This window comes from Oncorhynchus tshawytscha, linkage group LG03, assembly GCF_018296145.1.
Source record: "Oncorhynchus tshawytscha isolate Ot180627B linkage group LG03, Otsh_v2.0, whole genome shotgun sequence".
Classification (NCBI taxonomy): Eukaryota; Metazoa; Chordata; class Actinopteri; order Salmoniformes; family Salmonidae; genus Oncorhynchus; species Oncorhynchus tshawytscha.
This window is the reverse complement of record NC_056431.1, coordinates 52002628-52028384: the sequence shown is the minus strand read 5'-3', so window position 1 is coordinate 52028384 and position 25757 is coordinate 52002628. Positions and strand designations below refer to the sequence as shown.

Here is a 25757-nt window from a genome sequence, read left to right as displayed (position 1 = left end):
AGCAGACATGGTGGATTGTTAATGCTGTGATGCACAATAAAACAGAAAACATATGGTTAACTTAAATATAATATATTCACTGGGCTACTTCTCAGGGTGGTTAGATTGCCATGATAGATGTGTTGTCTCTCAGTAAAGTCCATAGTAATTGTCCTTGAGGGAGAAGTTACTGAGGGCATGGAAAATAGTTCCTAAATGCTGAGCAGCTTCTACAGTTCTCCTCAGCTCAGCCATTCTACCTGTCCTGCAGACAAACACTACACCCAGTCAGCTAGAATGTGATGGAGTCAGCGAGCCATTGCCCATGACACTGCAAAGAGAACTCACAGCTCTGCTTATACACCGACAGTGAACACTGAAATTTCTATGAAACACACAAGGACAGTCTTACGCGCACACACGCACACACTGAGGGAATGCGACATCTGAGGCCCAGAGGAGCCTGCCCTCCTGTGGGGAAACTCCTCCACTCAAGCCCCAGGATGTCCGTCTGGCCCTCAGGCCTCCTCTCACCAACACACTAACCCACACACTGGCATGACGGCTGAGTGGACCTAACATGGGCAGGAGACAGCCAGGCCACAAAGGTGCGAACAGCAAGGGGGAGGAAGGAGAGGACGGAAAACAAGTGGTGAGAGAGGGGGAAGAGAGAAAGCTGAGGAACGATTGAGGAGTGAGTGAGAATACAACCGTAGGAGAGAGGAACTCCATTTCTAAGCATAGCTGCTGGCCTAGTTCTCTCACACAGATGAGAACAACAAAAACTAAGACAGACAAACAGCCCAAATCAAAATGTGCCTAAATATCCAGCCTACAGAGACAGAGTCACGTGCAAGACAGAGAGAGATGGGGTAATCTCCTCATTGCCAACACTGCAGAGCCCTATAGCTTCATGAGAAACTGCTTTCAGCTTAGTCAACATCAGTCAATAACACCGTATGTGGAGTCCTTCAAATAGTTCCAGAAACTAGAAGCGCATACAAAATACACAGGAACAGGAACGAGAGGAACACAGGAAGCAATCATAGACAAACACCTCGAGAAGCCATGGTAATAACCATGAATCAACAGCTGCATCACTCACCTGAACCTGAGGATGGGATCATGTTCCCAGATCTTTGGACTTCATCAAATCGGCTGAAGATTACATTCAACCTGCAAAAGGAGAGTTAGAGGGTTAAATTCAACCAAAAGATGAGTTACAGAGGGTTATATTCAACCAAAAGATGAGTTACAGAGGGTTACATTCAACCAAAAGATGAGTTACAGAGGGTTATATTCAACCAAAAGATGAGTTACAGAGGGTTACATTCAACCAAAAGATGAGTTACAGAGGGTTACATTCAACCAAAAGATGAGTTACAGAGGGTTATATTCAACCAAAAGATGAGTTACAGAGGGTTATATTCAACCAAAAGATGAGTTACAGAGGGTTATATTCAACCAAAAGATGAGTTACAGAGGGTTATATTCAACCAAAAGATGAGTTACAGAGGGTTATATTCAACCAAAAGATGAGTTACAGAGGGTTATATTCAACCTAAGAGATTGAGGAAAGGAAGGAAGAGAAAAGAAGAGAGAGAAAACAAGTCAGGAAACAGAGAGAGAGAGACAGGAAGATGAATCGCCGAGACTCAACGGACTGTATTGATCTCCACTTGTCAGAGAGAACATTTCCCCCTGGCCTGCTCAGAAGAGTGGAGAGCCAAACTAGACTAGGGATGGGGGGGAAGAAGCTCAATACAGTTACATATTGGGATGTTATTCTTGACTCTATATCGTATGATTTTGACAATAATCGGAATAGAATTGTTGCACAAGTTGGCTGTACCTGCACCAAAACGCCGGTATTTTTCCTTCCTAGCTTGTTCCCCATCTTCTTTTTAAATAGGGAGACAATTTGTGTTCCGCACATTTATTTCAATGACAGATCAAAGCTCAATTGTCTTATGGCTCTCTGGTCCCACTACTGCAGATATATGGTGAGCAATATGTTTGGAATATCAAATCGCAATAAAAATCTAAGTATCGAATCGCAAATATATAAAGCATCGTGTGAATCGCAATTCATATCGTATTGGCATCTACACCACGGTTCAAAAGTTTGGGGTCACTTAGAAAAATGTTGTCCATTAAATACATCAAATTGATCAGAAATACAGTGTAGACATTGTTAATGTTGTAAATGACTATTGTAGCTGGCTGCAACTATGTTAGCACAGCTGAAAACTGTTCTTCTGATTAAAGAAGCAATAAAACTGGCCTTCTTTAGACTAGTTGAGTATCTGGAGCATCAGCATTTGTCGGTTCGATTACAGGCTTCAAATGGCAAGAAACAAAGACCTTTCTTCTGAAAATCGTCAGTCTATTATTGTTCTGAGAAATGAAGGCTATTCGATGTGAGAAATTGCCAAGAAACTGAAGTTCTCATACAACGCTGTGTACTACTCCCTTCACAGAACAACGCAAACTGGCCCTAACCAGAATAGAGGTGTGGGAGGCCCTGGTGCACAATTGAGCAAGAGGACAAGTGCATTAGTGTGTCTAGTTTAAGAAACAGACGTCTCACAAGTCCTCAACTGGCAGCTTCATTAAATAGTACATGCAAAACACCAGTCTCAATGTCAACTGTGAAGAGGCGACTCTGGGATGCTGGCCTTCTAGGCAGAGTTCCTCTGTCCAGGCTCTGTGTTATTTTGCTCATCTTAATATTTTATTTTTATTGGCCAATCTGAGATATGGCTGTTTCTTTGCAACTCTGCCTAGAAGGCCAGCATCCCGGAGTCGCCTCTTCACTGTTGACGTTGAGACTGGTGTTTTGCATGTACTATTTAATGAAGCTGCCATTTGAGGACTTGTGAGGCGTCTGTTTCTCAAACTAGACACTAATGTACTTGTCCTCCTGCTCAGTTGTGCACCGGGGCAGCCGTTCCAGCAACAATAGCCATTTACAACATTAACAATGTCTACACTGTATTTCTGATCAATTTGATGTATTTTAATATTTTACTTTTCTTTCAAAGACAAAGGCATTTCTAAGTGACCCCAAACTTCTGAATAGTAGTGTTAGTATTATGATAATATCGTATCGTGAGGTCGCTGGCAATTCCCACCCCTAAAATAGATCAAATAAAACTGGCAGTTGATCATTTAATAGGTGGAATGGATGTTTGGAATGACCGTGGCCAGGAGAATGTAGAATAGAAACCTGAAGGCAGGACTGATAAAATTGTATTACATTCTAAGTTCCCCCATTCTACATAATAACGATTCTCTCCCCTTACAGTGGGGAAGAGACACATACGTGTTTCTGTCAGTGTCTCTGTATCCATATTGTACCTGTAAGTCAAAAGCATCCTGCAGCACTTGGAGAATTACTGCTGACTCATACTTACACAGATCCTCTCCATCTCATCTAAAGAATGTGTTATTTAGTGAACAGGGATAATCAGTCACTGACAGTCCCAGAGACATCAGTTCAAACACAAAAAGTGACAGAGGAATTTCAATATGTGAGGACTGGCTCAGCTGCTGTGTTGAGAGCGGTCGCTAACTAACTAATGTTTACGACACAGATATTTCTAAGCTACAGTTCTCTGCAAACTCAAATCAACAACATGTATAGACGTACTGTATGATGTACTACAGATTTAGGGTTTATCATCACTGCATTACACTGATAAAATGAGCCAGGGAACATATTTGGTGTCAAATAGGGAAAATGCTGCATAGACGCACTTAACAAAAACGTGTCTAGTAGGCAGCTAAATCCTTTTACACTCGAATGCAATTTTACACAATTTGCTCTCATTATATTCACATACACATATACTGTGTATACCAAACATTAAGAACACCTGCTCTGTCCATAACATTACTGACCAGGTGAATCCAGGTGAAAGCTATGATCCCTTATTGATGTCACTTGGTAAATCAACTTCAATCAGTGTAGATGAAGGGGAGGAGACAAGTTTTTTAAAAAAAATTTAAAATGTAAGCCTCAAGACAATTGAGACATGGATAGTGTATGTGTGCCATTTAGAAGGTGAATGGGCAAGACAAAATATTTAAGTGGCTTTGAATGGGGTATGGTAGTAGGTGCCAAGCGCACCGGTATGTGTCAAGAACTGCAACGCTGCTGGGTTTTTCCACCCAAAAGACATCCAGCCAACTTGACACAACTGTGGGAAGCATTGGAGTCGAGATGGGCCAGCATCACTGTGGAATACTTTGGACACCTTGTAGAGTCCAAGACTGGACAAATTTAGGCTGTTCTGAGGGCAAAAGGGGGGGTGCAACTCAATATTAGGAAGGTGTTCTTAATGTTTGGTATACTTGGTATAGTATAAAAGGGGCCTCGCAAGCAGTTCTAATTCAATATCCCCTTTTCCCACAGATGGCAGTTTGTTAAATTGACAAAATTAGAATGACATTCTCACACTGTGTGCAACATAGGTTATTTAAAGTAACTGTCCAGTGTTTCCAGATTTCTATTAAATATATCCTATAATTAATTAACTACAATATGAGTGAAATTGTTTTCCTTCCATTTATTTTTTATTAAGTACTTTAAAAAGCTGCTTTTCTGTGTTGGAACGGTGTGGTCCAGGGTTTCCGTTAAGAACATATGACGCCAGACAACGTGACCGGGAAGATTTTAATTTACCGGCCAATAGAGAAATTTACCGGACACTTATGCGTTGGGTGTGTAACACATTAGGGCGTCCACTAGCAGTTCTCCGCATGACACAAATCACATTTCCATTATGGCAATTCATCTTAACAAAACATGCAACTCCTGTAAGGAAGCAGCGAATAAAAAGTCATTTTCAAACATTTGCCAAAATGCGATTCACGTGGAAAAGGGAAAACAGCATAAAAAGCACACCTGATGCAAGCGGTATATGACAGAGGTGAAAATCTCATCTAGAAAACTCAGAAAGAGGGTGAATTTAAAGATGCAACAACTAGGATGGGTTGCTACTGTGACTAGGATTGTGCATTTGTCTTCTAGACAATGAAAGAACTGTTGATATGAAAACCAATAGAACAGGAGGGAAATGGCATTTGAGGTAGTCTTTCATAGGCAGGGCGAGTGGCAAAAAGCTGATTATTGAGTTACGTGTGAAATATGTGTGAAGATAATGTGTCTTGAGTATAATTTAAAATGTTGAGACAAGAAGAAGGGGAGGGGTGTGAGGCGAAAATAGCCTACAGACCCGTCTCTCTCCAGAATGCATGCGCTCAGGCCTCCAGAATCCACTCAGCTGTCTCCTGTCAATTTTGTGCATTCATTATTTCATGTGAATTGTTTGTTCTTGATTGATTGTTTATTTTGACAAATTCCCCATTACATATGTCACACATCGTAAATGTACAGTAACTGTTAATACCCATCATTTGGTTACATTCCTTTCTGACTCATTGCTTTGCAGGTCTCCATCCCCTCGACATAACTGTTTCTGTTTTTGTCCTCTCACTCTAGAAGTGCATTGTATTACTAATTAGGCATACAGTCATTTACCGTTCTCTGAGAGAAACATTGTAGAGTTCACTTCTGAGAAACAAGATTTGGTTTATTTCATAATCGTCATTTACGAGTATAAATGTTTTCACTGTCTTTTGTTTGGAGTGCTTTGTTTTTCTCCCAGTCATTTTGGCTGGCCACATTTTTATTTATCAGCTTTTCATTATATTTTTTCATGACCAAAAAGACAACAATTACCGGCTAACGGAAACCCTGATGTGGTCACACTCCAACAACAGAATGGTGTGGGTGTATAGCAATTCATACAAAATATAAATCAGAGTAGATCGCTGATTGGCCAGCTGCTCCTCCTCAGGAGGATGACATCATCCTCTATGAGGAAATAGAAAGCATTTTTGAAACAATTTTTTGGTGGGGTTTTTTTTTAAGTGTTTTTTTTCTCCAATTTATGCTTTGGACACAAATACAAAACACAAAATAGGATGAGTCAACAACATTATGTGGGTAACAGAATCTTATTTGAATTTTAAAAGTGAGATTTTCACTGGACAGTGACTTTAAATCACATTCATTATATCTAACTGTGGAAGACTGATGTATTCAAAGCTTTATTAAAAATGTTGAATCAAATAAATACAAGCTATTTGGCAGGAGGAATCTCCTCTGAACATATGGATATGAAGGCTTAGTTAGTATTTAACTGGATCTAACTCATCTCCATTGTAATTGCTCATGGATCTCTTGGAGTAAACGGATTGAGAGTGTGACGACAGACAGAAGGAGGGCACAGGTGGCCACAAGAGAGCCTCAGCACCCACCCTGGCCTACACCCCAGACCAAATCTAATCGTGGACAGAGGAAGCACTCCTAAAGGGAGACCAAATAAGCTTACCCTCTTCACGTTCCCTTTATAAAAAGGCATCTCTTCCCTTTGGGTCTGGGAAATAGTTTTGCAATACTAGCTAAAACAATGAAGAGTGGTATGATAAATAATACAAGGACCAAAAATGGCAGCAGTAAACTAAATTGGGGGGGGCGATCAGAGAGACAGATGGCTCGGTCAGAACAGATGTTCCCCTTTAACTCTCGAACCACAGAGACAAATGGGAATTAATCAATCTGCTTCTCTTTCCCCGCTCAACCATGCAGGCACTTAGCTGGAGGCCAGGCTGAGTCATCACAATGGTCCCCGTCACACCCACTACCATCATGATTAAATACTGTGGTATCACTTCGTATCATATCACTGAGAGACTTCAAGGGCAACTCAAGAGCCTCTGTGGCCAAAATTAGCCTATCGCAGGCCTGCGTCCAAGCTCTCCTCAGTAGCTGTTCTCCAATGAGGCATCACGATACAGTGGACGGTCTAATCCAATAACAAGTGTATTGGTGTATGGATTCATTCAATAAAGACTGACGTCTGGCTACAACACTCTATCCCTTCCCTACAGCCAATCCACAGGCAGGCTGTTGCGGCAGCGGTAACGTTATATATTACCCATGGTGCTTCACTAATTGGAGGTCTGACAGCCACAGTGAAAGGGCAGCTAGCTGGTGGTTATGGAGGAGTGTTCCTTTATTAAACGCTGCAGGGCAGAGCTCGTGGAGGGGGATCAGTAGATTATGACCGCTGATAGAAGACACTAGACAGCCATTCTGGGGTTATGGTCTGAGGCTACCAGAGGATATGAGGCTTTATGTGGATAGCTGGACACTAGGGACAAATGAAATGATCAGCTTTCAGTGAGGCACTGCAGAAAAGTGAGACGATCATTTTCAGAATGCACTTTTGATTGAAAGATTCTGTATTGTCAGTGTTATACAGTAATCTTGAATGAAACACATCTAACACTTGATATCAACAGATCATTTAGTCTAGGTTGTTTCCTTTACACGAGACCAACACCTCCTCCACATTGGTCTGGTCTACAGGGTTCTGGCCTACAGGGTTCTGGTCTACAGGGGCATTTCTACAGGGTTCTGGTCTACAGTGTTCTGGTCTACACAGTTTTGACAGTGTTCTGGTCTACAGTGTTTTGACAGTGTTCTGGTCTACAGGGTTCTGGTCTATAGTGTTTTGGTCTACAGGGTTCTGATCTACAGTGTTTTAACAGTGTTCTGGTCTACAGTATTCTGGTCTACAGGGTTTTGGCAGTGTTCTGGTCTACAGGGTTCTGGTCTACAGTGTTTTGACAGAGTTCTGGTCTACAGTGTTTTGACAGAGTTCTGGTCTACAGTGTTCTGGTCTACATTGTTTTGAGTGTTCTGGTCTACAGTGTTCTGTAGGCTGTTGAAAGGATCAGAGAACGTGTACAATAAGCACTTTAAGATGAAATGGAAGAGGCCTTTAAATTAGACCACACCCCTCTTTTCCTTTGTTGTTGGCTACAGTATTTGCACAATAACCTGGGGGTGGGGCTGAGGTGTGTGTCCTACCCTCCATACACACACTGCCTCCCACTCTGGGAAGTGTTTACCTGATCAATGCACATTGTTTTTCAACTAAGAAATCAAATTCCTTTATTCTGCTTCAGTGTTTTTAACTATGATCACAACCTAACACCCTGTGCTGGGAAGGCTGCTGAATCAGCACTATACCTGACCCATTTACACGCTCGGTACAGTAAGAGGGGTGGAAGGGGGAGAAAGAAGTATGAATAGTGATGGGGGAGAATGCGAGCGAGAGAGAGGACGGACACACACACACAGAGAGAGACAGGCGGTCCATCGTACCGTGACTGTGGCAGGCCCTTCTTGCTAAGATCCATCCTCACCCTCTCCCCCACGTGTCTGTAGATCTCCACCAGGCAGCCCATAGCTGCGTCTCTCACCTGAGGACAACGGGGGTAAGGTTCAAAAGGCAATCTTAGCGTTCTTAGACTGGATCAACTGTCTGTTAGAACTAGCTGGAGAATGCAATTATCATTCACTTATATAAACCCTGTTTCAGCCATATTACTTGAAAACGTTCAACAGATGTTTATACACCCACTAGTATATGTCTAATGCTCTTAAAACAGTAACTGTAGATAAACATTTAACCTGCCTCCACCAGCAGATGGCACTGTCATGTTGTATAGTTGTACATGTCTGTATAGCCACTAGGGGGCTCCATGTCCCTATGGTAAAATGCTGCTGCAGTCGACTCCTTTGTCTGTGCTAGAGCTCTCTCTCTCTCTCCCTGGCCAGCAATGTAATAAACGGATTCATGACACAGCAAACAGACTGGGACACAAATAGGCTGTACATACCTGACTGGTGGGATCTCCTAGAAGATTACATATGTGAGGGACTATTTTACTGAGGGTTAGGCCTTGGGCTCCGTACCTGGAAGAACAAAGACAGAGGATGTCAATGACATCATTTGGTAAGCATTAGCTATAGCATCACAAGAAAATAAAGACCTTACCATAATATCATTGTATAGATCTCTATGATACACATCAGATAATATTGTCACATTTTAAATCAAATCAAGGCTCATCCATACTCTTGGCAGTCAGCAAAATGTCCATTGCTATCAGATACTTATACCCTGTCCATTACGCACTAATGACAAAAAACATCAGCAATGTTAAAATAAATCAGCTGAGAGCTGTAATACACATCTGGTGTATAGGAAGAAAAAACAGATTCAAAGATGGGTGATTGAGAGGCCAGGCAGTCTTACATGTTGAGAGTTGAGATGAGACAAAGGCACGCTCCCTCTCTGGTTCTGTTGTTCTTGTGTTTGAAGCCTCCCAGCATTCTGTCCCAAACATACTAGGGAGGAGAGGACAGGATATTTGTACCAGGTCAACAATCAATCACATTTATTTTTATTTTTATCATGGATCAGGGTCATATAAATTAACATACAATCGAGTCAGGAATCAAAGAGTACTAGGGATTCAGAAATCAATAAACTTGGAATTTATCAATTTGAGATTGTAAGATTGACCTTTGATAGTACTGTAGTATCTCAACAAGAAAGCCAGGGAATCCTATGATCCTGGTTTGTCAATAACTCGTCTGCCTGTGTGTGTGTACCTGTGGGGAGGCAGCCTGCTCCATGATCTTCAGCAGCAGGATTTGATCTTGGTCTCTGACTTGGTCTTTGGAATCACCCAGACGATCTATCAGACTGGCCAGTACTAGAGACACAGGAGAGAGATGGAGACACAGAGAAGAGAAGAACAGACAGGGAAAGAGGTAGCATTGTTATCTAAAAGGTGTGAACAAGGAGTTAAAATCCAATGAAGCTCAATAGTCTAGTCTATGCAGGGATACAATACAGTGTTTTTTAGTCAGACATTTTGTCTAGAAACCTATTTATATTTGAACTAATTTAACCATGAAGAAAGTTATATTTTTTAAATAATAAAATGACAATCTTACCTGTTCCCACATGGTTCCTAAATCGGTCCTGTAACCTTGTCACTAAGGCAGATAAAAGGTCTATACCTAGCAAAGCCACCTGGAAAACACAAGAGGGACATTTTTAATAAACATAAAAATACAAAATGACAAAATATGAAAAGCCACATAGAAATTACAACATCATAAAATGTCATTTTTTACCAACATTATTATACTAAAACGAACAATTTCCCCCACCTTCAGATTGAGTTCCGTATGCAAATTATTGTTGCAAAGGATTGTGGGTAAACTGAAATATCCTCACTTGATCTGCTCATAAGAGAACAATGGATGATGCTGCTGATCTGAAACCTTTGTAATGTTGACCTATTACACTTTAGTACAGCACTGCCATAGAAAAATTATTTAAAGAATTGCCACCCACCATGGGAAAACCATGGCTGATGTAAGGTAAGTGCACTGCCCCCCCAATGTATACAACTTTCCTTGTCATGGGGTGAGGGAGCTGCTCAATGAACGTCTAGTGAGAGTAGCCCTGCTAACACCATAACGACACATAAGCATCACCTGAGCTTGCTCAGTCCATGGTGCAATTTTTGGAACCTAATCTTGTAAAATAACATGCCACACTGACCAAGGATCCCAGCTGCATTGAAGAATACTGGCATCTACTGGTATGTGTGAGAAATGTAGGATTTTCCAGACATCATTACAGCTTCAGGGATCATCAACTTGATTCAGCCAAGGTCGATTTTTTTCTTCAGCCAATGGTCAGGGGGCCATTACTAAATTACAAATAATTTGCTGACTGTAAATTGACCGCAAAAAAATCCTAAAAATAGATTTGACTAAAATAATAATTTTAAACCTTTATTATGTTCGGGAATATTTCGGGGAAAAAAGTTTAGAATTTGGTGCTGATTGGCTGGTGTTTTAAGTCTTATGTCCAATAATAAAATAAATAACTGAATAAATATTGGGGAACCCTGGTCCATGTTATCCAATTTAACAGTAAACAGTCAGCTTCCTTATACTGCACAACTTTAACAAAATAAATATCCTTTCCTCAATTTAGGCTACAGACTGGTTAAAGTTTACTTGAACACTACCAGCAGCAGGCATGTCTCCTCTGGGGGTATAATCCTGATCCTTTGTTCCCAGGCGCAGACAAATGGGAATTACAGTAATTATACTGATGACAAGCCTGAAACAAAAGGCCTGGAGGAGAGAACTAAAACTGGGTGGCCAGAGGAGAGGACAACAGTACAGTGAGTCAGACCTTAAAAAGAGCCCCAAACTGCAGCTCTAATTTCAACCACATTTAGTCTCTTCTCGGAGCAGAATTTAGATTCCCTCTATGGACAGAAACTTCTCACCCCAGAATCTGCTTACCCCATTGCTGTCAAAAGCGTATGATTACACTCATATGCACACTCTTCCTGTACTCATCTACACACAGACACACACAATGTCAGACTTGGGTGTTGGCCAATAGTACCGGGAGGCAGGGTCATCAGGGGGAGAGGCGGATGGAGGATGGCTGCTGCAGTGCCCCCTTCCTGCCTGTTGGTAGTGTGTGTGTGGTATGTGTGCGTGTGTGTGTGTGCGTCCTCTCTCTAGTCTCCACCCCCAGTCTGAGAGACAGACCCCTCCCACTCCCTGGTCCCTTCAGACAGACAGATGGCTACCCCCTCCTGTCTCCCCCTGGCTCAGGGCTGGTAAACATAGTAGGGATTTGTCCTATGATCATGAATACTCTACACTTCATTTCAACATGGCCTTCTCTGTCATTTCCCCTCTGTGACTTTCACCAGGGGAATGTTGATGTTCTGAGACAAGCTGGCAGACTGACTGGGTCTACCGTTCTACTTTTAGTCAACACTTTGTTTATCTTGTTTGTTTTAAAAGTTCACAGGAGGTGGTGATGAAGAATAAATACAGGCAGAATGTACACTCTCCCCTCTCCCGCCAGCCCAAATCAATTCTGACCTACAACACAATTAGACAATTCCCAGACCTGTCTGTCTGTCCCACCTTGGCTAACTAGCGAGTAACAGAGTATGGATACCCACCCAGAGATATATGCTAAAGGATATTGAGGCTGGTGGCCATCCTGTCTGATGACACGCTGGTAAAAATAAGCTCAGCTCAGTCGCTGTGGGACCCGCGTCCCCATTAAACCTGCAGCTCTCGCTACAGCACTGTATGCTGTAGCCATCTCTAGCATACAGTGGCATCACTTGCCAAGAGGACAAATGACTCAGACAATTATATATGACAAACAGCACCTACAGTCCTACACACAGTGGTTGAATGGCTGTCAAAGATAATAAACAAGGAAGGGGACATCAGAGGAGTACATGCCCATCCTACTAGCATGAAGACATGCCACACAAAGCAAGCGGCCCCAGCCAGTAGGGCTAGCTCGGTATAGCCAGCCAGTAGGGCTAGCTCGGTATAGCCAGCCAGTAGTGCTAGCTCGGTATAGCCAGCCAGTAGGGCTAGCTCGGTATAGCCAGCCAGTAGGGCTAGCTCGGTATAGCCAGCCAGTAGGGCTAGCTCGGTATAGCCAGCCAGTAGGGCTAGCTCGGTATAGCCAGCCAGTAGGGCTAGCTCGGTATAGCCAGCCAGTAGGGCTAGCTCGGTATAGCCAGCCAGTAGGGCTAGCTCGGTATAGCCAGCCAGTAGGGCTAGCTCGGTATAGCCAGCCAGTAGGGCTAGCTCGGTATAGCCAGCCAGTAGGGCTAGCTCGGTATAGCCAGCCAGTAGGGCTAGCTCGGTATAGCCAGCCAGTCCTAGCTCGGTATAGTCAGCTATATGTGTTCTCCATTAGTAGACAGTTTCCTCTTGTGCCAAAATCCATCAGCCAATCTGTATTACAATGGACACTTAATGACATCTCATTCACTCAAACATGTCTGCTATTCATCCCTGTGAGTCATGGAAAAGAAGGATTCCCCCCACACTCCTCTGATGTGGCTGGACCAGGCTTAGATTTAATCATGGCAAAGCCCATTCCCTTTTATTTTACTTCCAGTAGCTTGACAAACCACACACACACACAAACGCAGAGTGACCTCCCTCCCTTTTCTGCTGAGACAGTAGAAGTACATATTAGATCAGACAGGCATGGATGTAATGCAGATTCATATGCACGTACACACACACTGTGGGCTCTCACTGCAGTGATTTTCCATGAGTCAGGGGAACAGCTGGGCTGAGTGGTTGAATGGCTGGAGGAGAGGAGAGGAGAGGACAGCCAGCCAGTTAGACAACCTGTCCCTGTCCGGACAGACAGAGCCCAGAGGCAGAGCTACACCATAGTTACCTAACACATAGCACCCTGTCATTACTCTGGATGCCTGACCCTCCTTCCCTCCCTCATATCAAAGGTTTAGCAGCTGATTCTGGATCAGTTTTGTGTTCTTAGCACTACCATGGTTGGAGTCAGAACTGGGGGTTGACTGGACTGGTCCTAGACCAGTGCTTGGGGCTGTTAGTGAGTGATCCTGATAATATTATGCTACAGCTACTGTGTGTGTTGTTCCCAGCAGCCTAGCACAGTGACTCAGCAATAGGTAGGCTAGTCAGCAGGCAGTACTAAAGTAGGGTAAAAAAACTAACAAGTAAACACAAAACAAACACACACACCAGTATTTCCAGTCCACTTTACACATATGATGCTCCCTGACTCCCCCTGTTAATGCTTGAATTCCTGAAGTGAAAACCGTGAAATAAGAGTCTCCTCCTCCAGTTCTATAGAGATGAGTAGCCTACCCATCATATCTTCTCTCTGCTGAATGCAGTACTACAGGAGGTACTACGGCTATAGCTCTGGTATTTATCGTTTACTGGACATAGTAGACTTATCTTTTTTTATTTTACCTTTATTTAACTAGGCAAGTCAGTTAAGAACAAATTCTTACTTTCAATGACGGCCTTGAAACAGTGGGTTAACTGCCTGTTCAAAACGACAGATGTGTACCTTGTCAGCTCGGGGGACTTGCAACCTTCCGGTTACTAGTCCAACGCTCTCACCACTAGGCTACCCTGCCGCCCCAGGGTCTAAAGGCCGACGATTCGGCCTGAACTTAAGCTCCAACGTGTATTCTTCATGCTTAGGCCCTATATGCATATTCACTAGACTCAGCCATTCCCTAGTGCTGTGTTATGGTCACATCTCAGATCGAGATGAGATATTACATGGGACAGGGCTTCCAGATAAGCGGTGTGTATCTGCGTGTGTGCAGAGGCTTTAGCCCTGGCTCTGTGTCTCCACACCTCCACATTACTGCATCTAGTAAAGGCCACATCCCTGCTCCTGCCTGAGGCTGTACAACCATCCCTACAGAACTAACACTAGCCTGTTAGACAGCTCACTACCATCCACGAGTTACATTCCCCACACCTCCTCCATCTCACATAGTTCAGTATAGAGATGGGTGCTGGAGGCATAGGTAGAGAGTTATAAGAGAGAGGCCATAGAGATGAATATAAACACTCCATCTATTTCTATGTATTAGGCCCAAACCATGGGACATCAATGTTCTGATAGTCTGGTGTTTTTAGGCAAACTGTGTGTAAGGGACCAGTGTTCTGATGTTCTGGAGGTGCGCATGGGACCGGTTACTGCAGGCAGGATGCGTAGCAACGTGACCACACAACATACTGACACTATGTAAAAAATACACTGTTATGATGAAGTGACGATAGAGAGGATTTGCAGGTTTGTTAGGCGAACATTATTGCGTAACAAGTATTATGCTCCTCCATGACAATCTGTCGGTGTATGAGCGCAGGATAAATGAAAAGCTGAGTTAAAGGGTAGCCTCTGACAACACGTCAAACACAACTCTCTCTCTCACACACACACGGCAGCTAGGGTTGCACATTTTGGGGAATATTCAGAGGTGGAAAATTTCCATGGGAATTAACGGGAATATATGCAACATTAATACCATTTAAATGTAGATGTTTTTTGCATTGGATATATTTACCATATCACATGAAGACCGAAACATAAACCTTATCATAAGTAGACAATTGCTAATTATTAAATCCTTCCAATCGAAATAAAAAAACGATTTAGTTATTAATTGAACTGAACTAATTATGATTTCACTGAACCAACAAAAGGGAATATTGAATGATCCCAATGATCCATCGCATCTCCCAAATACATTTTCAACATATGTAAAATGATAGACAACCAAAGCTTTAGTCTAGAAACTTCCTCTCAGGCTTTCCTGTCTTCTCCCTGGACCTCCTCAATGTCCACCTCTTGAACATCAGACTGAGGCCTCATCTTCACTGTCACTTTTCAACCTTGTTGAGGATGGCTCGTTGTCAGGCTCAAAAAGCCTCAAAATTGCCTGGATGTCCACCAATTGTTCAACCCTTGTATTGGTCAGCCTGTTGTGTGCTTTGATGTGTGTGTTCCCAAACAAGGACCACTTGCGCTCTGAGGCGGCTGATGTTGGTGGGATTTGGAAGATGATTGAGGCAACAGGGGAAAGAGCCTCAGATCCACAAAGTCCCTTCCACCAGGTGGCTGATGAGATATGTTGGCACAACTGCCATATTGCATCTCCATCCCAAAGCCCTTGCTTGGAAGTGTACTTTGCCAGACTGCCAAGAACCTTGCCCTCATCCAGGCAAAGGTGGCGAGACACAGTAGTGATGACACCATAGACCTTGTTGATCTCTGCACCAGACAGGATGCTCTTGCCAGCACACTTGGGGTCCAACATGTACGCTGTGGCGTGTATGGGCTTCAGGCAGAAGTCTTTACACTTCTTGATGCATTTCAGAACTGCAGTACGGTTTTCTTCTCTTACATCTGCAAGCAGAGTCTGAACATCAGACAGGATGGCATTGTCTCCCTCAATCTGTGCAATGGCTACTGCTATAGGTTTCAGGAGTTTCAGGCTGCTTACCACTCTCTCCCAAAATACATCATCCAGGAGGATCCTCTTGATGGGGCTGTCCATATCGGCAGATTGTGATATGACCATTTCTTGGAGAGACTCCTTCCCTCCAGGAGACTGTCAACCACCGAACGGGTGTTGCTGGGCAGCTTCAATGTGGTGCTCTTAATCTTCTAATTTTGCTTGGTGAGGTAGATTGCTGCTATAACTTGATGACCATTCACATACCGAACCATTTCCTTGCCATGATGTCCTTGAAGAGCAGATTCAATGCATGAGCAGCACAGCCAATGGGTGTGATGTGCAGGTAGGATTCCTCCACTTCAGACCAAGCAGCCTTCATGTTCGCAGCATTGTCTGTCACCAGTGCAAATACTTTTTGTGGTCCAAGGTCATTGATGACTGCCTTCAGCTCATCTGCAATGTAGAGACCGGTGTGCCTGTTGTCCCAGCATTTCTCTGAGACATTTCTTTGACTCCATTGAGTAAAAAAAACATGGTTCCAGGAGGACCATGAGCTGTTGCTACCATTTTAACCTTGAATAGAAGTAGAGGGACTTTTGTCAGAGGTTGCTTGTTGTGAGCGCTGAGGGAACTTTATGCACTTGGCCAGATGATTCTGCATCTTTGTTGCATTCTTCACATATGATTTGGCACAGTATTTGCAAATGTACACATCTTTTCCTTCTACATTAGCTGCAGTGAAATGTCTCCACACATCAGATAGTGCCGGTGGCATTTTCCTATAAAGATGAAAAATATTTATTTACTTAAATAAAATAAAAATTTCCTTCCCATGTACAGATGAATAGTTAAGTAGTTACATTAAACAACTCCTTAAAAAGATAAATGTTTTAAAATGAAACAAGTATGGAAACAGGTGAATTAACACTCCTCAGTTAGCAGGCTCAAACAAGCTAAAACCCACATGGTAGCAAAAAACTAACTAGTAGAAATTGTTAACAAGTTAGAAATGATTTAAACACTTTGCTGCAGGTTACTATTTACTATATAAATTATATTCACCCCATCCTGTATTGTAATCAAAAACTTACCAGAAAGCACATAGTCCTTGGCTCAGACAGTGTAGTAGTGTGAGCTCAATAGCATCTCATTAGCATGCAAGATCTTGAGAATCAGCTTTACATGTGATGGAAGTGATGGAAAAATGCACTGTGCATGCAGAAGGTTGCAATTCCATTGAATTGGGGATAATTTGGGGATAGTTCAACCAAAATATGCCACAAGATCTAGAATTGCCTTGTGTGTATCCCACAAAAAAGGTTCACTGTTATAAGCCATCTTTTTTTGATGAATTTAAGCAACATTTCCATGGAAGATTCTGGGGGATAATCTGGAAATTTACTGGAAAGTTTACGACCCTTTGCAACCCTAGTGGCAGCTGATGTTTTACTCAGCAGGTTTACCGCTTGCCCTCCCCTAGCCCTTTGTCTTCTCCCCCTCCAAGCCTATTCTTTGGGCAGAGGCAGTGAGTGAAAATGACACACCATCACCAGACGGGGCAGGGCAGGGTAGGGCCAGGCTGGGTCGACTTGGGCTGAGGACAGAGTGACCACACACACATTCCCCTCACACACATGCACAGGGATAGATACACAAACACACACCCGCACACACACGGACAGCGGAAGCACAGTGCCAGTAACGGGACAGGCCTGTCCTACAGGATAGAAAAGGGCATCAGTCTGCAACATGATGACATACAGGAAGCAGCTAATTTGTGATGTTTGACACTACATGACAGAAATCTGGGATCTACAGCCTGATCGGACTGCCTCTTCTCTGGGAGGACTTGTCTTAAAGTGACTAGTTTTGCAGGTAAAATGGGTCAAAAAAGAGACTCCCTCAAGTTTGGCCCAAGCTATTAAATAGGCTAAGCATTGGCTAGCCCATGGAAACAAACAAGAAGAGAACAGGGGACATATTTGATCAACATTCCACAAACGAACACCATTCATGTTATTGAACAAAGAAGTCTCTTTCATGGAGAAGATGGGCTAACTGTTGTAGCCTAACTGTTGGTCTCTTGCTGGTATCATGTAGTTAGTAGCTAGGGGAAACCTTTGAGATTGCTATCTTTCAGAATGCTATTAGAAGGTAAAGAATGAGGTTGTGGCTACCTGTAGAGACAGAAGGGCAGGAATGAAGCCCTGACTAGCTAAGACCAACCCATAACAGAAGACAGGAGGGGCAGGCAGAATTACCACAAACATCCACACCCCGTCCTTATAGAGGAGGCAGGCCATTTCCTTTTCTCTGACATAGACTTACCCGTGTGTGTGTGTGTCAAGTATGTCCATGTGTTTGTGTGTTTCCTCAGTGTGTAGTCTCTGTAAGTCAGAATACCACACAGCAGCTGTCATTGTCTGTCATAGTTGAAGTGTACCTATGATGAAAATTACAGGCCTCTCTCATCTTTTTAAGTGAGAGAACTTGGACAATTGGTGGCTGATTAAATACGTTTTTGCCCCACTGTATGTCTGAGGTCAGTGGGATAAGGTGGTAAAGAGCAAACATTTGGGGGAATCCCAACTCTGAAGACTGATAATAGATCAAATCAAATGTTATTGGTCACATACACATGGTTAGCAGATGTTATTGCGAGTGTAGCGAAATGCTTATGCTTCTAGATCCGACAGTGCAGCAGTATCTGTTGCGCCTTCTTCACCACACTGTCTGTGCGTGGACCATTTCAGTTTGTCCGTGATGTGTATGCCGAGGAACTTAAAACTTTCCACCTTCTCCACTGCTGTCCCGTCAATGTGGATAGGGAGGTGCTCCCTTTGCTGTTTCCTGAAGTCCACATTCATCTCTTTTGTTTTGCTGACATTGAGGGGTTATTTTCCTGACACCACACTCAGATTGCCCTCATCTACTCCCTGTAGGCTGTCTCGTTGTTGTTGGTAATCAAGCCTACCACTGTGTCGTCTGCAAACTTGATGATTGAGTTGGAGGTATTTATTTTGTTTAGATGGGATAGGGCAGTGTGCAGTGTGATGGTGATTGCATCGTCTGTGGACCTATTGGGGCGGTAAGCAAATTGGAGTCTAGGGTGACAGGTAAGGTGGAGGTGATATGATCCTTGACTAGTCTCTCAAAGCACTTCATGATGACAGAAGTGAGTGCTACGGGACGATAGTCATTTAGTTCAGTTACCTTAGCTTTCTTGGGAACAGGAACAATGGTGGCCATCTTGAAGCATGTGGGAACAGCAGACTGGGATAGGGATTGATTGAATATGTCCGTAAACACACCAGCCAGCTAGTCTACGCATGCTGTGAGGACGCGGCTAGGGATGCCGTCTGGGCCGGCAGCCTTGCGAGCGTTAACACGTTTAAATGTTTTACTCACGTCGGCTACGGAGGAGGAGAGCCCACAGTCTTTGGTAGCGGGCCGTGTCGATGGCACTGTATTGTCCTCAAAGAAGTTGTTTAATTTGTGTCGGAGGAAGACGTTGATGTCTGCGACAGGGCTGGTTTTATTTTTGTAATCCGTGATTGTCTGTAGACCCTGCCACAAACGTCTCGTGTTTGAGCCATTGAATTGCAACTTCACTTTGTCTCTATAATGACGCTTTGCTTGTTTGATTGCCTTACGCAGAGAATAACTACACAGTTTGTATTCGGCCATGTTTCCAGATGCCTTGCCATGATTAAATGCGATGGTACATGCTTTCAGTTTTGCGCAAATGCTGCCATGTAGCCACGGTTTCTTGTTAGGGAAGGTTTTAATAGTCACAGTGGGTACAACATCTCCTATACACTTCCTTATAAACTCGCTCACCGAGTCAGCGTATACATCAACGTTATTGTCTGAGGCTACCCGGAACATATCCCAGTCCACGTGATCGAAGCAATCTTGAAGCGTGGAATCCGATTGGCCAGACCAGCGTTGGATAAACCTAAGCACGGGCGCTTCCTGTTTTAGTTTCTGCCTATAGGAGGGTAGCAACAAGATGGAGTCATGGTCAGATTTGCCAAAAGGAGGGCGGGGGAGGGCCTTGAATGCATCGCGGAAGTTAGAGTAACAGTGGTCGAGTGTGTTACTCACTCGTGTACTGGATTCGATATGCTGATAGAATTTAGGGAACCTTGTTCTCAGATTAGCTTTGTTAAAATCCCCAGCTACAATAAATGCATCCTCAGGATATATGGTTTCCAGTTTGCATAAAGTCCAGTGAAGTTCCCTGATGGCCGTTTTGGTATCCGCTTGTGGGGGGATAAACACGGCTGTGACGATAAGCGAGGAGAGTTCTCTTGGGAGATAATACGGTCGACATTTGATTGTAAGGAATTCTAGGTCAGGTGAACAAAAGGACTTTGAGTTCTTGTATGTTGTTACAATTACACCATGAGTTGTTAAATCAATTTGCACGCTGATAGCCACTGACCTCAGGGTTAAAGGTCACTCATAAAGGAGGTCATGATGGGGCATCTGAGATAGAATTCCAACCGCTGACAGTACAATCAGTTGTTGTGTAGGTCTAATCAGCGTGCAAATTGTTGATGTTGGAGATGGGACCTGCTTGTTGGGTTAGGACAGTTGTCAGCGCTTAGCTACCTATCGCGTGTATTGTTGATAACGGATTTAGGCGTAACTGTTTGCACATGGAGCACTAGCTCATTTAACCACAGCCGTTGAAAAAATAGGAGCTACAGTATACACTCATACTGTTATGTAACTTTAAACCATGAATTCAGTGTAAATAACACTCAGCCTGTCCATCAGGTCCAGATAAGCATAATGCATACTGTAGTACTCATTTAAGAGAACATATTCCATCTTCAAGAGAGGCTATGGGCCTGTGCAACCCATGTAAAGTCATCACTCTGAATGATTGGATTACAGAGCATGGGTCAGGGAGAGGAGACAGGTCCCCATCTTCACTTTTGTGTTTCTAACACATGAAGAGTGTTTGAGATGTGTTCCTCAGACATATATTAATTGGTGTAGGTGCTTGCTAAGGTGTTGCATTCTCTCCAGTGCTTGTAAATTGGGAGGTACCGGAATGCCTGAAAACACCCCCACCTTTATAATAAAGCATTGCATGGCACTATCATCACTTTTGCATTCTGGCATAGCGCAGTAGAGACACTTGCAGAAGTTGCACACATGGGGAATTTTTTTGTAGCCTCGGGTCCGGGAAAAAGTTGGCCTTTTATGAACGCATTTCATCTTGAGAATCTGAGATCAATAACAACAAACTTGTCTTGAATCCATAAATAGCCTAGGCCTAGGTGTATGGAGACACACATACTGGACAATATGAGGAGGAAATTAGTCCTCAAAAAACTTTCCAGTTCCACTGACGCACCCAAGAATGCAAGGCTCACTCAGTCTTTGTGTAAAAAGCCTCTCTCTCGTTTAACTTTGTAAAACAATGCTGTTCGCTCAATAGGCCTATTTGGAAGTTGATAACATATTTGGTATGTTTGTCTTCTATTTTCAGCAGGAGCCATTTGCTTTCCAATCTGTGTTTTTTAAAAACAAGCTATTTATCTGTGGCTATATTATAGGCCTACTCCTGCTGTATCCTGAACTATTTCATTTCTTTCTGAACTGACAACAGTAATTCTATAACTTCGGCAAAATGCATTTCCATTTATCAGGGGTGCTGCAGAACCTCCAGCACCCTTCCCTTCACCAATAACCCTATAAGGATGTAGATGTGAGTTGATCAGTAGAATGGTGGTACAGTTACAGTATCATATTGTTGTCGATCAGCAGAACAGTGGTGCTAGCTGTGTAGAGCTGCCATGACACAGCAGCTCTAGCCTAACCTGTACTCACTTCCTCAGTAAGGCTGACTGGGCAAAACGGAACAACTCTGACAATGCGATATAGATAGAATAGATACACAGGAAAATGATAGGGCAGAATCCAGAGGATTAACGGAAGGTGTTCTCCTAAAAACCATTTGAACAGAAACATCTAACCTGCACAAAGGGTCAATAACAATTTGCATGGATCTATGCCCAAGGGGTCTTCAGAAGAATCAGTATCTCAGGAAGTGCAGCCTTGACAGGCCCTTCTCCACTATAATCCTGTTTATCGGTGACAGAGCAGGTTCAGAGACAGCCAGTCTGCTTATTGAGTCTGTTAGGGCCTGGTTTCTACTTCAAAGCAGGCCAGCCTAGCCCTATGCAATGCTGTGGTAATCCAATTGCTAAAGGAGAGGCTGCCACAAAGCCTAAGAAAACACATTGGAGTGTGCTGAGCACACAAGTCAGCCAGATGTATTGTTCATCACAAGAAGAGAGGACAGAGAGAAAAGAAAACATCAAAGTCTGGCTGGAGTGATTGATTGACACTGACAGATCCTAGTCACTCAAACAACGACAGAGAAGCAGAATGTCAGGGAGAGTGTCACCTGTCCTGTAGCAAAGTTTGAATACCGATGACAGGCAAGATATACCCAAGATAACCTTCAGACATCATCAAAGCACAGAACAGAACAGTGTACTGTCTACACTCAGTATGTTTTTTTTATGAAATAGTTTTTAAATCATAGCTAAAGTTTGTACTGCTACAGATTCCGCGACGCGGTCAGCCTTTACGGCTGGGACCGCAAGTTTGTGTCCCCGGATTCCTGTTTAGCAGCTAACTGCTACTTGTCATCCTCAAAACAGAGCAGGCGAATGCTAGCAGCGCTAGCCCACCGGCGTTTTTATCCACGTCTGGGCAGAAATACTTCAGGTGGGAGAGGATTTCCACACAATCACAAGATCAAGATGAAGGTGGAACTGGATGGACAGGGATTTGTCTGCCCTAAATGCACCACCATCAAGCAGTTTAGGGAAGAGATCCTCCGGCTGTTAGCTTGGCTGGGAGAAAAAGATGACCTGCTTTCTAAGTACACCCGACCTTGCTGTAACCCAAGCAAACCCAATCTTAGCTTTAAATGCCTCCTGTAGGAAAGCTGTCAATAAGTCGGGCAGCGTTGATCTGTCCCAATCTAACGGACAGATGTTCAAAATCAACTCCGCGGCCTACCTGAGAAGATCTGATCCAGCTATCAAACAGCTTTGCCCTGCTTGAGATGGACCTACCAGCCCCGGGAGTCAGCACAGATCCTTGGTGTATACCAACAGCCGGCGGCCTCCCAGTGGCACCCTCCCCCACGCCCACCGCAGTGCAGAAGGTCGCTTCCCCATCGGATTCCAGCACGATCACCATCATTGTGGGAAGCTCGAAGGTGAGAGTTTGGCCTGCCTACGATCTGTGGACCGACCAAGGTCCACGGTCATCCAGGAGCCCATGTCCATGACATCAACTCTCCCTTGCCCACGGTTCTGGCCAACTACTCCAATACTGAAACCATCGTCACGCTCATAGGTTACCTATGTTTTAGGTCATCTGTGGAACTGAGGGAAGACTATAAACATTTTTTTTTAAACACTCTCGCTAGCACAGGGAAGAGAATAATTCTCTCAGGCTGCCGAAGGGATTTGGAACATTTCAGCCGACTCTTTGCCCTGAACAAGTACTGAAGAAAGTTTGCAACGACAGGAATGTCTCTTTTTGTGACATCTTTGATTTGCTGTGGGAGCAACCAGCACTTCTTAAAAAAAGAGACCGGATTCACCCCAACCGCAGGGGTTCCAGTATTATTTCCAGCAACATCGAAACTGTTTTAGAGACTGATGGACAGGGTCTGGTAGTGCTCCAGTTCTCCCTGTCAGAATAAGCAACGGAGGACTTGGAAAGCATATCAACTCCTGTAGACATGGCACTATGGTTATTATGAGTAACCTAATTTATGTTCCTTTAACTCCGCCTTCTAGTAAGTTTATACAAACTGTCATGTGTTACCATTATGAAAGATTGGAGACTGTCAGAAAAAATGGTTGTAAAGTTAATCATTTGGTAGTTATTCTATTCGTTACCTTGAGGCAGATGCCCCAGGGGCAGAGTAGCCCACACTCATTGAATATGGCTGTTTTAAATGTTTGAGCAATCACAAGTAAAACCTTTCTCGTGAATGACCTCATTACTGAGCACAAATTTGATTGCATGTTTCTCACTGAAACATGGCTGTCTTCAGACTGTAGTGCTTCTCTTATTGAAGCCTCCCCGGGCTGCAGCTTTTCATACTCTATCAGAAAAGGGAAAAGAGTGGGGCGACGGCCTCTATTTTTATTAATGCTCTCAGCTGTAAGGCATTTCGATCGGCGTCTTTGGGTATTTTGAGCATCATGTTAAATGTCGGCCACCAGTGCTGGCCATAACCCTGTATAGGTCACCAAGTACTGCCCCACTTTCTTTACTGATTTATATGAACTATTGTCCTTGATAAAATCATTGTGTGGGGCGATTTAAATATTTATGTCGACAAAGCCCATTGAATTTATGAATCTTTTGAGCTCTATTGACTAGAGGTCGACCGATCAATCGGAATGGCCGATTAATTAGGGTCGATTTCAAGTTTACATAACAATCGGAAATCGGTATTTTTGGGTGCGGATTTGCCGATATTTTTATATTTTTTATACCTTTATTTAACTAGGCAAGTCAGTTAAGAACACATTCTTATTTTCAATGACTGCCTAGGAACGGTGGGTTAACTGCCTCGTTCAGGGGCAGAACAACACATTTTCACCATGTCAGCTCGAGGGATCCAATCTTGCAACCTTACAGTTAACTAGTCCAACGCAATAACGACCTGCCTCTCTCTTGTTGCACTCCACAAGGAGACTGCCTGTTACGCGAATGCAGTAAGCCACGGTAAGTTGCTATCTAGCATTAAACTTATCTTATAAAAAACAATCAATCATAATCACTAGTTAACTACACATGGTTGATGATATCACTAGATATTATCTAGCGTGTCCTGCGTTGCATATAATCTGACTGAGCATACAAGCATACAAGTATCTGACTGAGCGGTGGTAGGCAGAAGCAGGTGCGTAAACATTCAAACAAACAGCACTTTCATGCATTTTGCCAGCAGCTCTTCGTTGTGTGTCAAGCATTGCGCTGTTTATGACTTCAAGCCTATCAACTCCCGAGATGAGGCTCGTGTAACCGAAGTGAAATGGCTAGCTAGTTAGCGCGCGCTAATTGTCGTTGTGTTGCTGGTTCGAGCCCAGGGAGGAGCGAGGAGAGGGACGGAAGCTATACTGTTACACTGGCAATACTAAAGTGCCTATAAGAACATCCAATAGTCAAAAGGTTAATGAAATCCAAATGGTAGAGGGAAATAGTCCTATAATTCCTATAATAACTACAACCTAAAACTTCTTACCTGGGAATATTGTAGACTCATGCTAAAAGGAACCACCAGCTTTCATATGTTCTCATGTTCTGAGCAAGGAACTTAAACGAAAGCTTTCTTACATGCTACATATTGCACTTTTACTTTCTTCTTCAACACTTTGTTTTTGCATTATTTAAACCAAATTGAACACGTTTCATTATTTATTTGAGGCTAAATTGATTTTACTGATGTATTATATTAAGTTAAAATAAGTGTTAATTCAGTATTGTTGTAATTGTCATTATTACAAATAAATAAATGCAAAATATATATATAAAATATTTTAAAAACGCCCGATTAATCGGTATCGGCTTTTTTGGTCCTCCAATAATCGGTATCGCCGTTGAAAAATCATAATCGGTCGAGCTCTACTATGGACTTTCTCCCAACATGTTACTGGGCCAACCCATAACCGCGGCCATACTTTGGACCTGGTTATTACCAAGGGGCTTTCTATTGACATATCCTCGATTGTTGATGTTGCTTTATCTGATCACCACTGTGTATTTTGTACTACCATGTTGCCCATAGCACAGGGTAATACTGAACGCATTATTAAGAAACGCTATCTTACCTCTTTACTGAGTGTATGAACAATACTCCATCCCCTATTTTGCCTTCCTCTTGTGTTGATTTAGTTGATAACTTTAATAGCAAATTAAAGGGCAACCATTGATGCCATGGCTCCAGTAAAGTTGAAAAAGGC

General features: G+C 43.2%; 1 protein-coding gene and 1 non-coding gene across 28 annotated transcripts in view; one reads left to right on the top strand and one right to left on the bottom strand.

The window, feature by feature from the left end:
• Nucleotides 1–25757, bottom strand: part of clasp1a (cytoplasmic linker associated protein 1a) — a 98280-nt gene that overhangs the window by 54753 nt on the left and 17770 nt on the right. For all 27 annotated transcript variants that reach the window (XM_042319552.1, XM_042319592.1, XM_042319582.1 and 24 more), the window contains exons 3-8: nt 9866–9944; nt 9518–9621; nt 9159–9250; nt 8740–8815; nt 8222–8319; nt 1085–1155 (exon numbers count right to left, since the gene is read on the bottom strand). In XM_042319552.1, coding sequence (XP_042175486.1) covers nt 1085–1155; nt 8222–8319; nt 8740–8815; nt 9159–9250; nt 9518–9621; nt 9866–9944 — 520 coding nt within the window. The remainder of the gene's footprint in view (nt 1–1084; nt 1156–8221; nt 8320–8739; nt 8816–9158; nt 9251–9517; nt 9622–9865; nt 9945–25757) is intronic.
• Nucleotides 10327–10451, top strand: LOC112246350. The gene has a single exon (XR_002952912.1). It is a non-coding gene; the product is annotated as a U4atac minor spliceosomal RNA (small nuclear RNA).